Here is a 15934-nt window from a genome sequence, read left to right on the forward strand (position 1 = left end):
GTCAATGCCAAACCAGCTTCACTGGGAGACCAAATTTTAAACCAAGTTATGTCTTATTATTTGGTTCAATCAGTTGCAATTAATTAACCAAGCACCATGTAAGTATACATTTAACAAGGAAAACTTGGCACTGCATTAACTATGTTGATATTATGCTGGCTGAAACGAGGATTTGTAATGCGGCAATTTGCATCACAGAATATGCCGCAGCGGTGCAGCCGCATGGACTCTGGGGCCTGTGATTGTATTGCCCAGACCAGTTGGTCTCCTAGTGGAAAATCCTTAAAAAATGCTCTGACTGAGACTGTTGACTTTCTGGCATCAGTAGCTTCAGCCGCAAATATGGACAAGTTTGATCTGATTTCGTTTTATTTTAATCTCGGAATGAATTATAATGATATCCTTAAATCACTTGCAGTTAGACATGGAGTAATTCTGACCAAGAGACACTTAATTCGGCCGCTCAAAAAGCACGGGCTCAAACGTAGACGATATGCCGACCTCGGGGAAGGTACAGATTTCATCATACAGGATAAATCCTGTATTTATTGCACAATTGACGGCCGCTCAAAAACCGGACATCATCCCATCAGGCTGGAACTTGAATCATCTCGTGGCCACCCAATAATCATCTCGTTCCCACGCATTAAGCAAGTCGTGGCCACGGAATAGGATCTCATTCCCACGCATAATTAACTCGTGGCCACGGAATATATTTTTTTTCACTCATGTCACCAGACGGGCTCCGTAGATTCCGTTTCTGATGCAGTCACGTGACCGGAATGTAAACAGCCGCCATCTTGTCGGTCAACAAGACAGCTGAATACTGCTGCACTCGTGTACAAAATGGATCAATTTCAACCGACGGACTACACGGCTCATTTTTCTAATGAACAGATAATTAGATACATGTCTAAAATAAACGACCTACAGATTAGTGACCCTTATCGATTACCGGACGTAGTTTTCACGACCGTGTCAGTGGATATTGAACTGCCAGAGGTGGAATACCCAGATGTGTATAATTACCTCATTAACTTTCCCTCGCTGTTCAGTGGTGAAGCACTGCGTGCTTATAAATCTCTGGACAGTTATCTTTACAGAAATTCAGGATTTGTCAGCGACTCAGATGTGGCATCTTGTAAACAAGAAAATAACAATCCTCATTGGATGGGTAAGTCACTTAAGTATTGAGTACTAGTACTGATACCAGATATATCAGTAGTATCTAGTATAGCACTGACCAGCCGATTATAGAATAGAATAAGGTAATTCCAGCTGTAATTCCAAATCGTCCGTCTTGTTTACCATGGATCTGGCGTCGGAGAGGTAGAGGCTTGGCAGTGGAGGTTTGAGTGGCTGTTTTCTGAGCTTAGTCAACAGGCCGGCTCTGCAGCCTCGCTTTTGCTTCCTCTCCCGACGACGCCTCCTTCGCCTGCCAGACTTGATAACAATCCACGGAGACCCCGCTGGTCTCGCTATCTCGTCCGGCATGTTGTGCATGCGATGGAAATTGCTGCAAACCGTCATTTTCTGCTGGAAACCAATGTCCAGTAAGTCCATACGGTTGTAGTGGATATTGAAGTCCGGTACAGACGAACAACACGCAAAAATACACACAAAAAACGTGCACAGGTAGGGAGAGCTTGTAGCCGCAGCATCCCCATCATGCGCCGCTATATCCACTATTATGGTTGAATATTTTATATTATCAGTTAGATCAAGTATCAGTAGTTTATCACTATATGGTATACCTGATAGCAGCAATCCATTTTGCACGCCTGTCAGGGTCCCGTAGCGGCCTACTGTCAAGTGTATGTGAGCATCATGGGTTTCCCACACTTGAAAGGGAAGGACTCGGACACAGGATTCCACTCGTCTTATGTTTTATTGATTTTCAGTGGAGTTGACGTTGTAGTAGAATTGTATATAATAGAGTTTTACAGAAGAAAAGGTAGAAGTAGAAGGCGGAAATATGGCGTTTGACCGACAAGATGGCGTCTGTTTACAATCTGGATCGGCTGTGACGTCACATGCAAGTGCTCCATTGTCCTGAGCGTGTTCCATAACGTTCATAACGTTCCTATTAATCGCAGATTTACAAATTAAGGCAAATCCGACACCGAAACAGCAACAGGATTTTGACTCTTTATTGAACAATGTCAGAATGACACAGGTCATTTTATAAAAATACATGTTTATAAAGTCGCACGGCGTGTTTGTCGTCTCCTCCCAGACAGGACGATCAGAGGTTGAAGTTGAAGCGAAACTCCTCTCCTGAAGGTCTGAACACGAATCCGTCCCCGACTCGGTCTGTCTGCTCAGCAGGAAGTGAAGTCTCGCTCGTGTCCGTGCTGTGTGCTGGAGGTTTGCGAGTGTCAGTGCGCCGGTGGCACACCGCTCTACAACGAGGCTCTGACACGCGCGTCACCTTCGCTGAGGACATCGCTATGGAAACACGTAATGAAGTTATATTCAGTTACACCCGAGAGGACGAGTCTGAACTGTGTCTTGCTGAAACTGTCCATCTCTCACTTGTTCTGGACTGAACTGTCTGTGTCTCACCTGAGCGGATCAGTTTGTACTGTCTGTCTCTGTCCTCCTCCATCTTTTTGCGGTAATCTCCGGACACGGCTCTCATCACCTGCCTCTTCTTCACCAGCGGTGCTTTAGAGCTGCGCAGAGTCTTTAGAGCACGAGAGGCTTCCTCTTCTATCACACACACAGTTGTTTAGGCTGCTGGGCCATAGAAGGTTCACGCTGCACGCTGCATGCTGCACGCTACACGTTCACGTGAAGAACCGGACCCTGGGCCATTAAACTTCATGCTTGGATGTTCACGTGTTGCGTCTGTTCTACTTTGACCGAGTAATACAACAATAACCAACAATATGGACTCTTCGGATGACGACGATTGCCTCATTCTGCTTTTACTGAGACAGAGGAAGAGAAAAAGGAACAGAATTTGGAGCCGAGAACACTTCCTTCTGAGAGAAACCCGTGGTGAATTTCACCGAACATTCTATAATCTGCTTGACAATCCCGATGAAGAACTATTTTTCAATTATACCATTCAATTATATTTTTTCTGAAGTTTTCCCCTGAAAGCATAGAGTTATCTCCCTAGACCCGTTCTGATTGGCTGGCGCGGCGGTGACCGCATGCATTGACTGGAATTTCCATCTTCACGCCTAGAAAAAAGTGTGCATGTTCATTTCACGCTTCACGCGTGAAGTGTGCAGCGTGAACGCCGTTCTATGGCCCAGAGCAAGTCATGCTACGTTTGTCCACTTTTCTTTACACGCGTGTAGCGTGTAGTGTGCAGCATGCAGCGTGCAGCGTGAACCTTCTATGGCCCAGCTGCCTTAGGCTGTTTAGCAGCAGATGAGGGATTTGAAAGTGTGTGTGTGTGTGTGTGTGTGTGAGAGAGACTTGCTTTGTTTGGTGGAGGATTTTTGAGTCCTCAGTCCCAACTCGAGCTGCTCAATACACCAGTCCAGCTCTCGACTTAGCTGCTGCTCTGGAGTCTAACACACACACACACACACACACACACACACACACACACATCTTATATACTGTATATAGAAAGGAAACAAAGTGGTTTGTGTGTGCACACTGACCAGTTCGGTGGTGTCCTGCGTGGGCGCTTCCTCTCTCAGTTTATTCAAGTTCTCCGGTACAGCTTCCTCTCCTCCACCTGCTCCCGATTTCTTCGTCTTCTTCTTCTGCTGCTTCTTCTTGGCTTTCGGTTTTGAATCCACGCTTGAGCCTTGAGCCGCTTCGCTCGTCCCCGTGTTCAGTTTCGGATCACTCTTCTGCTCCGTTTCTGCAGGGATCTGGAAGTTGAAAGCGAAACCCGAGCTGGTTTCTGAATCCGCAGCGTGTCCTGGACGCGCCGCGAGAGGATCCATAGTGCCTTGGGGTGCGGAGGGAGCAATTTCTGGAGAAAAGTTAAAAGCGAAGGAGTTGTCGCTGCGCTGCCAGCGAAAAGGAGCCGAAGTATTGCCGAGCTGCATCACTGACGTACACAGGATATAAAAACATATACAACACCTTTAATGGCCGTGATTGAATCTGAAATGTCCTTGTCTCATCTGAGAGATTGAGGCTGAACGGTCGGTCTCCCCTAGAACTGCCTCTCACCTGTGCAAATACGTAAGAACTGTCTGTCTCTCTCACCTGAGTGAGACAGCTAGGTTTCCCAAAATCCTCTTAAAGCAGATACGCAGAGCCATGGCCGCGCTTTAGTTTGTAAATGCCTTGAGACCTCAAGAATGGCACAGGAATAGTTTTAAGCGTTCACAATAAATCTAATATAGTAATTTTTACGATTAAAGTGATTCATGTAGGTAGCGGCCTGAGTGAATGACCTTGACATCCGTAACGTCACAGCGGGAAGTCTATCGGTCTCATCGCCATTTCCGCTACACTAAAACACAGAGCTGACTGCAACGCCGATCCTCCATTTTGAGCTAATTTATCACCATGCCACGTAGATGTGTTGGTGCACCCGGCAGCAACACGACAGAAGGTGGATTTACGTTGCATTCATGGCCCAAGAATGTTCAAACTGCAAAGATTTGGACGCGTTTTGCGAGAAGTTCACGGGCACATTGGGTGCCTATGAAGTGGTCCCTCCTCTGCTCTGCACGTTACTGAGGACTCGTACGAAACCTCTGATCTGTTGAGGAGCGTTGGCTATAAACCCGTATTGAAAGAGGGTGCAGTACCAATAATTAAAGAAAAAGAAAACTACAAGAAAAGGAAAGCAAGTTCAGTTGCACCAGTCCTCCTGGAGTGTGAGCCGAAGGTTGTTGCTAAAACCCGGGATGGAACGGGACGCGACGTGACATATCACTCAGGCAGTGACCTCCCCGTGGTTGTTGCTAAAACATTCTGTCCCGGGTTTTAGTAATTGCCTGAGCCGAGCAGTAATGGCGGAATACACAGTATGGAGAAAAGTAACAAAAAGAGTGGAGCAGCCATCTTATTTCTAAACTGGATATTGCTGCCATCTCTCCCTTACGTGGAAGAAGTGCATGAACGGGAAACAGATCGTTTGTTTTAAAACAAATCGGCCACCAAGAAGCGAGAACCCAGACGGGTAAGCTCTGACTCTCATTTGGATAAAAAAACAACAACAACACGTTGTTTACCTGCATTTAGATTAATACATGTAACTTGTATTGTGTGTTTAAGTTACCAGCATGAGATTATTTAATTTGCTTCAGAATGTGATTGTCTCAGTTCATCTGATTATTTCGTTAGCCTTTTACGTTTTATCAGTGAAAATGCACGTACATAAGTTATAACACCCATCCTGTTTTAATGAGAGTCAACCCACAATCAATGAAGTCAAATCAGTCTTAGTTGAGCAAGTCGGTAACGGGATTTCTTACTTTCACTGGAAACTTTTATTTATATGACTCTGGCCTCGGCCTTAAAGTGCATATTCTGGACCAATTTTGGCGGGTTTTTTTTATCTGAAAGTCTGTCCCTTTACACACTCATCCGGAAGGGTAATTTTGCACAAGGCCATCTGTCTACAGCAGAAAAAAATAAAATAACAAAACGCGTCTGGAAAAATCCCAAGGGAGTCTGGAGCCAGATTCGTGACGTTACCTGCGGAAGCACCAGCAGGCTGCGCGAGCTTTGCACGGTTTCAGTGCACAGCCTGTGTAGACCAATGGCCCTTTTCCACTACCCTTTTTCAGCTCACTTCAGCCCGACACGGCTCGCGTTTCGACTACCTTAGAGCAGCACGACTCAGCTCACTTCAGCCCTGCTTAGCACCCAAAACTCGCATGGTTTTGGAGTAGGGCTGAAGCGAGCCAAACCGAGCCGAGTGGGGCTAGGGGCGTGAGGAGACACTCCCCTGTGCACTGATTGGTGAGGAGGCATGTCCTCACATGCCCACACAAGCCCCGCAAGCACGCTGGGATCTGTAAACCCAGAAGAAGAAGAATTACGAATTACGAGAATTTCTGAAGCCTTATGCGCCTCGCCTCATCTATACGCTCTTGCCAGTGTCTGTTGGCGTTGTCGGTGACAACAAGCCACAGCACCAAGACCAGCAACACTAACGACTCCATGTTTATTGTTTACTATCCGGGTCGTGAGACTACCGCTTAAAAGATCACTGATGTCACTGTTTGCGCCGCCTAACGACATCACGTGACGTCCACCCACTTTCGCTAACTCCACCCAATGTGTCCACCCACTTCCAGCCAGCACGGTTCAGCGCAGTTGTAGTCGAAATGCAACTCCAACAGCCCCGCTCAGCTCGACTCAGCCACGTTGGTAGTGGAAAAGCGGCACAAGCGCTCCCGTGTCTCTCTCATTGTCCGGTCTTTTGGAAAACGATGAGTACTAATCCCATCAAGATTGGTGTTGCTGCACCCTCCTACGATACATCTGTTAACCATTTTAATAATTACGCGATAACGTTGAAGAAACTTGCAGAAAACCACCAGATCGTTTTCTCATAAACAAACCAGCGCTGATGTAGGATTCAGAGTGAGGCGTCCCGGACGCGACGTCACGAAAATCAACGTTTCCCTGGAAATCCAAATGCAAAGTTTTTTCAGAGGCGGACCAATTCGCCTCAAATGGCTCGATTTCAATGGAATTTTTCTGGTATTGCGCAAGGTAAAAAAAAAAATTGCACAAAATGCAAAATGTGACAGATATTTGACCAAAGTTTACTATAAGATAGGAGAATTACAGTGATCTTGCTCCTGAATTTACCCGCGATATGCACTTTAAAACCGGTTACCGCTGTGACGTCACGCACTCAGGGCTGGCTGGCTCAGCGGGGCGGCTCGAATGCCAACTTTGCGGTCGATTTTAACTCTCAAAAAAAAAAATGTATTCCCATTTATGCAGCATACAAGAGTCAAGGACTGAGATACTATCCACTCAGAAATGTATTTAAAAATAAAGGCTCTGCGGCACGGTGGTGTAGTGGTTAGCGCTGTCGCCTCACATCAAGAAGGTCCGGGTTCGAGCCCCGTGGCCGGCGAGGGCCTTTCTGTGTGGAGTTTGCATGTTCTCCCCGTGTCCGCGTGGGTTTCCTCCGGGTGCTCCGGTTTCCCCCACAGTCCAAAGACATGCAGGTTAGGTTAACTGGTGACTCTAAATTGACCGTAGGTGTGAATGTGGGTGTGAATGGTTGTCTGTGTGTCAGCCCTGTGATGACCTGGCGACTTGTCCAGGGTGTACCCCGCCTTTCGCCTGTAGTCAGCTGGGATAGGCTCCAGCTTGCCTGCGACCCTGTAGAACAGGATAAAGGGGCTAGAGATAATGAGATGATGCTCTGCGTTGCTCCTTTAACGCTAAGAGCGTCTTAACTAGGAGAGTGAGTGTTCATTGTAACGCTCGCTCTACCATTTAACGATGATCTTTACGTTACGATGCTTTTGGGAAACTCACCCTGTCTGTCTTTGTAAGAATGGAATCAAAGATGCCTTTTCAGGATTTTGCATTGAACAAAGTGGTTTTTTTTTTACTTTCATTTACCTCTTTCCCGTCGTCCTTCTGCTTTAGCCGAGCTTCGCTTTCCAGATGTATTCTGCTCTTCTTTGAGCACAGTACTTACTCCTTCATTTTTTCTGATCCAAAATTAACTGCGAAAAAAACAAAAATCAGCATCCTGTATTAAACTTATCCTAACTATCGAGCAAAAGTGTAAACCATAGTGGTGTCCCAAACAACTCCCTTTTCCACATAGAGTGCACTACTTGAACGTTACAACCCGTGAGTTTATCCCCTATGTAGTGCACTTATACCGGAAGTACGAACCCGTTTGGGACTGGGCCTTTTGTTGTGGCTCTTTTCTTCTCTAAGTTAATGAGAATATGATTTATACATAGTTAAATAAATTACAATGTATACTAATAAACCACTGAAGAGTAAAGATAAACAAAATAATTCCAGTAATATCCAGAAGCTAACGGCTCATGGTTGAGTTGGAGCATCAGTATTAACGGTCCGTCTAGAAACCTGTGTTTACCTTAATAGTTCCGATTTATGATTATACAAGTCAACGCTTAAAAAAAGACTATAGGAAAAAATAAAATAATAATAATAATAATAAAACAGGCGTGTTCACTCAATATCGTGATCAGATTTAATAGCCCAAGAGCATTAGCTCAAAATTGAGTCCAACCCGGAACAAATTAGTAACAAGCTGAATTTTTCAGAATATGTTCGGAATACCCTTAGGAATAACATACTAAAAGTCCCCGGGAATCCACCTTGTGCTCTCTGAGAAATTCAAGATGGCGTCCAAAATGGCCGCCGATTGGAGATTTTTCAATATCTCAGGGATAAAACGTAATATAAATGCAATTAAAATGTTAAATTATATGTTCTCTCATACAAGCAATGCAAATTCACCATTGTTACACTGTTAAAATTAACCAAGATTACAAGGTCATTAATGTGGAAATTATATGGAATTTGATGGTTGACATGATTGACAGATTAGCTTAGTAGGCTACCTACATACATGAACATAATGTAAGACAACAATTAGACATCAATTTCCTTAATATTTAGTGCATCTTTAAGCTTTGATAAAATATTAAAGGGAAATTAAATTTGAGAACTCTATCTTCTAAAACTACAACGGCAAGCTGTTTCAGTACACTTCTTCAACATTCCGGCGACTTTCATGACAAAAAGGTCTGCCTCAATAAAAGCTCTTGCTTATAAACAATGAGTAGACTTAAACACTTCTCAGTGCCTAAGTTGTAATGCTTGGACCTTTGTTGTACCATCAATGAAGTAGGGAATTTATTCAAGCTTGTTTAAGGGTGGAAAAAAATTCATCATTGAGTTTCTAGCGCCAGTCTTTACTACTAGCAATGCCAGTGTGTTCGGACAAAAAATGACTGAACTCAGCATGACCTTTTAACATGCCATTTTTCATTTCACACCACCAATTTACTTTAATTAATATTAATGAAAATAAGTGCTCCAACCCCTTGTAATTGTGTTTGTTGTTTTGTGAACAGAATAGGATGATACGGAGTGAACGAGTAACCAATGGATCCACACTCTATAATCGGTAGCGTACATAAAATAGCACATGTATAGATTTACAATTATAAGTCTGTAATTATTAGTCCTAAACATTAAGAACTGAAGCCATTTCAAAAACATATGAGATATCTTCATGATACCATAACGGTTATTTTGTCATAACAGTCATTCTTCTTGGATGTGAATTTATGGGCCAGGGCGTTTCAAGATTGATACTTGATTCAAGGATCGGACTGGATGAAACCTACACACATTCATAGTACTGTGCACATTCATAAATGTGAACTGGTGAAGTGCCAAAAATATGGGGACATCCTAAAACGCTTAACGTGAAAAAGCTTAACGTAGCTTAATGTTCCAAAACAATGATCAATCATCACCAAACTTCTCACGCACATCAATCATCAAGCTTTTTCCTCCCCATAGACGCCCATGTAAATGAAAAAGCTTAACGCAGACTACGTCCATAATATTTGGATTTCTGTTTTGATATTTAGTGTGGTCGTAGTGTGTAAGCTTTTTCACGTTAAGCGTTTTAGGATGTCCCAAAATATGACAATCTAACCAAGCGAACACATTATACACAAATATATTGTTATAATAATGTGTACATTATTATATAATGTTAATACACAATGTAATTAATACACACATGTTAGAATTTACTCTCCTACCCTATAAAACATATATTCTGACCTTTTAATTGCATTAATATTTTGTTTTGGGCCTGAGATATGGGCAGATCTCCATTTGGCGGCCATTTTGGACGCCATCTTGAATTTCTCAGAGAGCACAAGGGGGATTTCCGGGGACTTTTAGTATGTTATTCCTAAAGGTATTCTGAACATATTCTGAAAATTTCAGCTTGTTACTAATTTGTTCCGGGTATAACCCTATTACTCCTGGGCTATAAATCAGGCGTAAAGACGGAAATGTGATGTAAGGTTGTCGGTTGATGAGTATGTGATCCACTGAGTGACTCATTGTGCTGCTGGATGGGTGAAAAAAAAAAATTTAATCACACACAATGAAAGGAAAGGAGTGTTTGAGTCAACAGAACTTCGATTAGAATTGCGGCATTCTGCACGTCAATCATTCAGCTCTGGCCAATCAGAGAGATCAGGGGCGTGGCATGTTGCTGATTACGTCATTTGGATATATAAATAAGATCTCCATTTGGCGGCCATTTTGGACGCCATCTTGAATTTCTCAGAGAGCACAAGGGGGATTTCCGGGGACTTTTAGTATGTTATTCCTAAAGGTATTCTGAACATATTCTGAAAAATTTCAGCTTGTTACTAATTTGTTCCGGGTATAACCCTATTACTCCTGGGCTATAAATCAGGCGTAAAGACGGAAATGTGATGTAAGGTTGTCGGTTGATGAGTATGTGATCCACTGAGTGACTCATTGTGCTGCTGGATGGGTGAAAAAAAAAATTTAATCACACACAATGAAAGGAAAGGAGTGTTTGAGTCAACAGAACTTCGATTAGAATTGCGGCATTCTGCACGTCAATCATTCAGCTCTGGCCAATCAGAGAGATCAGGGGCGTGGCATGTTGTTGATTACGTCATTTGGATATATAAATAAGGGGGGGCGGGGAAGCGAGTGCTTCTCTAAGCGACGTTCCGTGTTTTGGCTCGACCGAGAAGTCGTGTTCGGACATGTAAGTTATACTTTTACGGTTTCTGTTAAACAGATAAGCGCTTTATGTGAGCTTCGGGTGGTGTTTGAGTAGTTCGGGTTGTTGTTAAAGGTGTTTTTTCCCTCACGCAGCGGGTCGCGGTGGTGCCTCAGAGCAGCCTTTTCGCTGCGCGAGCCGTCGCTAGCAACAAGCCGCTGGGGTTTTGTTGTTGTTGTTTATCAGCTCGGGTTTTATATCGCTCGTTTGTGCGCCTTTTTCAGCGAGCCGTTTGACTCTTTTTGCCCGTAGTGACGTGATTTGACGTGTCCTGGGACAGTCTGTGAGTGGGAATTCCTACGTTGGCGGGCTTTTCCGTATTTTGACCAGAACAAAGAAAAGCGGCTGTAATTATGATGAGAAGGCGCCATGTTGGTTACAAGCGTGTGTATTGAATGTCGCGTAATGGTGGCCGTGACTGTTTTTATTTTAATTACCATTTCAAGAAAAATATTTCCGTGAACCGGTATTTCCTCTCATGGGTAGTGTTTTTTTGGTGAATAGTTTGAACTCCCCAGAGTTTGTGTTTATAAACTGATTAATCGCGGGCAAAAAAAAAAAAAAATTGATCCGTTAACAGCGCGCGCGCTATTTCTCCCTCGTCTAGTAGTATTCAAGATCGTCCCGCCTTCTAAACTCTGATTGGCTGGGTGAATCCTACGCAATCCTGATTCCTGCGCGCGGATTGGTTAACTCTGCGGTCTCGTCACGGGCTTGTTTGAGCATGTGGTAGTAGGGCAGTGGGCGGAGTTTGCTGAGGACAGATGGGATGAAAGTGACCCTGGTTAATCAAAGCAAACAGGACATGTCCATTAAGTTACGGGTTGTTTTACAATCAGGGTACAAAGTTTGTGTCACAGGGGTCCAAAATTCAAACTGGCTCTTGTACCAGTTTTTAAGTTAAGGATAAGTTAAAGAACAGATAGGCATGTCATAGTTTGGTATTATAATAAACTGTTTGGTGAATTAATATTAAATAAAGAGCTGCATAATTACTATGCATATAATCTTGTAGTAATTAATAATTATAACATGATTTATTATATGCATAATTATGCATATCATGTTTAATAATTAACAAGATTAAGTGTAGCTTTAAGCAGGGAAGTACGGAAAGCTGCAAGAGGCCCTTCATATAGTCTTTTTTTTTTTTAAATTAATTCACCTTATCCCTAGATAACGACTTAATTAATTAATTCAGGATCTCGAGAAAACAAAACAACTAATTCGAGATCTCGAGAAAACTAAACAATTATTTCATGATCTCAGCTGGATCACTGTATCTGTTGGTAGAGACGAAGCCGGGCCAGTCTTCTGCGGAGGTGCCGCAGACTAATTTTGAAATTATCCCTTATTAAAAGACTTAATGCAATCTCTCCCTGTGTCAACCCCTGATCAAAATATTGCCTTATTAGGTGATCAATTATTCCAGTCTCTTGGAGCACCTGAATGAACCATTTCTCAGCTGTTTACTCGAGATCATGAAATAACTGTTTTGTTTTCTCGAGATCTCGAATTAGTTGTGGTGTTTTCTCGAGATCCTGAATTATGTCGTTATCTTGGGATAAGGTGAATTAAAAAAAAAAAAAAGGATTATATGAAGGGCCTCTCTCGGCTTCCGTATGGGAGAAACAAATGAGGACTTTTTTTGACAATTCAGAATCCACTACTTCCATAGTGCTTTTAAATATAAGGCTGTAAGCTTTGTGTTAGTTGTCTCTAATATTTATGTCCCATATCTTGACCACATTTTAGGATGAAAATGATAATTTTAGATATGTATTATATTGAAAAATTAGCTGTCTTGGAGAGAACTTTTTTTGACACAATTACATACTAATTTGATCAAAATGGTCTGAAAACTTACTGGCATTCAACATTAAAACTTAACCATGTTTCCAATGATGAGGAACCAAATATTTGTTTTATGGTATAAAGAGTGATTTAAGTGCACCCCTTTTGGAGCTACCTGTGGTCAAAAAAGCACTTTTTCTACATGACGTGAGTAATTTTGCTAAATATGACGCACATTGCCATACATTCACCAAAAATAACATCACAATTTTTTTTTTTTTGCATGGTAAATAGAGCTATTACAGGGCTACAATAAACAACCAAGTTTATTTAGTCAAGCCTTTTGATATTGAAGACAAGTGTTAAATGTGATTTTTAGCTTGCATACCCTGATTGTAAAACAACCCTTACTTAAATTGTAGTTTTTTCTTTTTGTGTATACAAGAACTTGATTTGGCGTGCTGTTTCTTTTCTTATAGACTTTGATATGTCTATAAATGGTGCATAATTGACACTTTGTGCTTATCCAGTTGAGAGAACTACACTAAAAGTGCAATGGCACGTACCAAGCAGACTGCACGTAAATCCACTGGAGGCAAAGCCCCGAGGAAGCAGCTGGCCACCAAAGCTGCCCGCAAAAGTGCGCCCTCTACTGGCGGAGTGAAGAAACCTCACCGATACCGGTCAGTATTAATGGCTCACAAGCTTCCTGTGGCTGCATGCTTTATTTGAATCGGTATGTAACAGCAGGGAAACTCCATCCTCCTATTAACGTTTCCGCTGTCTCTCCAGCCCTGGTACTGTGGCTCTCCGAGAGATTCGTCGGTACCAGAAGTCCACAGAGCTGCTGATCCGCAAGCTGCCTTTCCAGCGGCTGGTGAGGGAAATTGCCCAGGACTTCAAGACTGATCTTCGCTTCCAGAGCGCCGCCATCGGAGCCCTGCAGGTCAGCTTAGGAGTTGTAAACCGATTTAGTTCAAGCTTGGATGAACTTGTACCATGGGGGTTTTGGGTTTAATGCTACTGATATCATAAATCTAAACTCCAGTCACATGATCTCACTACCATATTTAGCCTTTTTGTCTTGTGATATCAATTACTTCTGACATGGGTGGCTCATTTACCCCATGTTGGTCTTGGCCTGTCTGGAGCAGACTACTTTTTTGTGTGTTTTTAGGTCCGTTTGAAAATGTCCCATTCTGGTTGATCACTGCTCAAAATGAATCCCAAGTGTGCATGTCAGTGTGGCTACTGATTAGCTGACCACTTGATGCATTCATAATAAATCTAGCCATGTACTATCGTGAGGTGGTCCACAAGTACACACAAGGGATGCTTCAAAAATTAAAGTTCTGAAGTGACTATTGCATGTCTTCATGCTTCAGCACTCATCCTGAAATATGAAGTTAAGAGTCAGCGCGATGGCGATTGAATTAAAGGTGTTCGACTTGGAGTTCAATGATTACAGGGATATTTTGAAAGGGCTGAGACGTGCAAGCTGCAGTTGTAGCATCGTCTCATAGGGCGGCAATGGAATCATGGTGCATGTCCAAACCTTTCCCCGAGTTCTGTCGTATGTATGAGCGAGAGCTTTTCATAATTTAAGTGCAGCTGAAATTGACATTAAAATTGGTGGGTAAAAAGCATAAACAGTGTTGTAAAATTTCTTTATGTGCATGTTACTGAATATTTTCAAACAAGACATGCTTGGCTTTTTTTCCCCCCCATCTTTAGTCTAAGTGCTCTCAATTTCAGGAACTTGAGATAAAATTGACCAGATGTCCTGGTTGTTGTTTTTTTTTTTTTTCCGGCTCCCGCTTGCGTTCAGAATGGTGGTTCCTCTTTTCTAGCCTTTCTTATGGCCCGCTTAACTTTCAGTAGTTAGACATTTTGGTTTGAAGAATTTCTCCTTCCTTTTTCGTTCTGCAGCTCTAATGTCTGGGGTGTGTGTTTCCACAGGAGGCAAGTGAGGCATACCTGGTGGGACTCTTTGAGGACACAAACCTGTGTGCCATTCATGCAAAGCGCGTCACCATCATGCCCAAGGACATCCAGCTGGCCCGAAGAATCCGTGGCGAACGTGCTTAAACAGCCTGCTGTTTTGTTTTTTAACTTTTTTGGGAGGGAGGGGGGTCCAGGGTTGGTTCTTACACTCAGCTACATGCTTGTTATAGATCTAAGCTTAATTTTGTAACTTCTTTGAGTTGTAATGGTAGGGGAGGGGATGTTGTGGTTCTTGGGCATGGCGGTAGAGGGTGGTGTCAGAACATTCCGGGAGCTCCTCTCAGGGTTTTAAAGTTTGTATTTTAGACTTTGGTATACCTCTACCTGTGCACTCTAGTCTGCATGCTACATTGTGGGGATTTTTTTTTTTTAAATTAGGATGTCTGTCTTTCCTCCCTTAATTCTCTTTTTCTCCTTCATTGTGGCCATCTGGTTGTAAATAAACTTTCCACTACCTCGCTGTGTGTGAATGTAATTCTCAAAAGTTGCCCGGGATCTTGATTGGGAAGAGCTGCTGCGTCAGCATTCTGGTGTTGACTGTTTCAGGAACCTCAACTCCATCTGATGAATTTCTTAATCCTTGAAGCGAGACTGTTCCTGTAAATTATCTTCAGACTGCTGTAAAACTAATTGTCCTTGCTTGAAAGAGAATCTGAAAGACCACAATGATCTGGTCTTTGCCAAGATTGGTTATTTGGAGCCCAATGTTGTGAAATGCTTGAGCCTTAACTCTGAGATCTAGAACTGCTTAGGTTTGTCAAACAACTCCCAAAGATCTAACAGTCCAAGGGTGTTTTCACACTTGGTCCCTTTCAGCCATCTAACCGAACTCAGATCGATGACTGACTCAGCATTTTTTGCGCATATGTGAACACTCCAACTGTACCCAGACCCCTTTAAAGCGAACTGAAACCACCTCAGGAGGTGGTCTCAGTACGGTTCGCCTAATCTGCGCATTGTGAACAAAAAGCGCACCGGGTTCACTTCGCCTTTTTCACTGTAGTTTAACCTTCTTCGTTTGCTGTAGTTGGTCACGTGACTGTAGCAGGGAAACTCAACTTCCTTTTGGAACTTACCACAGCCGCTTTACAGTTCTCTGAACTTACTGACTGAGTTGGCCACAATAATATATACTATATTATAAATATATTCAATATATAAAAATAAATTTATTTTCCTTAATCCGCACTATTTTGATCAAAGAATACAGCAGGGCAAGCATGGCAGCAGACATTTTGATTCAAGAGAACATTACCCAGAATTCCATGCACTGGGGGTCTGAGGGCTCTAGAGGACCTGGTGTGAACAGAAAGAGGACTGAGGCCCCATCAAAGCTTAACTGGACCAGAAAGAGAACCCAGTCCTCTTTGTAATAAATTCAGTGTGAACACAAAAAGAACGGAG

General features: G+C 42.9%; 2 protein-coding genes across 5 annotated transcripts; one reads left to right on the plus strand and one right to left on the minus strand.

Moving 5' to 3' along the window:
• Positions 1-2136: 2136 nt before the first annotated feature.
• Positions 2137-8038, minus strand: c5h8orf33 (chromosome 5 C8orf33 homolog). 4 transcript variants are annotated; one of them, XM_060921167.1, is made up of 6 exons: positions 8015-8038; positions 7522-7628; positions 3624-4021; positions 3437-3527; positions 2566-2712; positions 2137-2448 (listed from the first exon to the last, which is right to left on the minus strand). In XM_060921167.1, the coding sequence occupies exons 3-6, from the start codon at positions 4017-4019 to the stop codon at positions 2246-2248; spliced, it is 837 nt and encodes a 278-aa protein (XP_060777150.1). In that variant the 5' UTR covers positions 4020-4021; positions 7522-7628; positions 8015-8038; the 3' UTR covers positions 2137-2245. The 4 variants fall into 4 exon arrangements, with proteins under 4 accessions (XP_060777150.1, XP_060777148.1, XP_060777149.1 ...); XM_060921165.1 differs by lacking the exon at positions 8015-8038 and adding an exon at positions 7804-7999; XM_060921166.1 differs by lacking the exon at positions 8015-8038 and adding an exon at positions 7791-7999.
• A 2576-nt stretch (positions 8039-10614) lies between these two features.
• Positions 10615-14988, plus strand: h3f3d (H3 histone, family 3D). Its single transcript, XM_060921169.1, has 4 exons — positions 10615-10717; positions 13057-13209; positions 13319-13472; positions 14486-14988. Exons 2-4 carry the CDS (start codon positions 13082-13084, stop codon positions 14612-14614), a joined length of 411 nt encoding a protein of 136 aa, XP_060777152.1. The 5' UTR covers positions 10615-10717; positions 13057-13081; the 3' UTR covers positions 14615-14988.
• Positions 14989-15934: the final 946 nt, after the last annotated feature.

Source organism: Neoarius graeffei, chromosome 5 (assembly GCF_027579695.1).
Source record: "Neoarius graeffei isolate fNeoGra1 chromosome 5, fNeoGra1.pri, whole genome shotgun sequence".
NCBI classification, from domain to species: domain Eukaryota; kingdom Metazoa; phylum Chordata; class Actinopteri; order Siluriformes; family Ariidae; genus Neoarius; species Neoarius graeffei.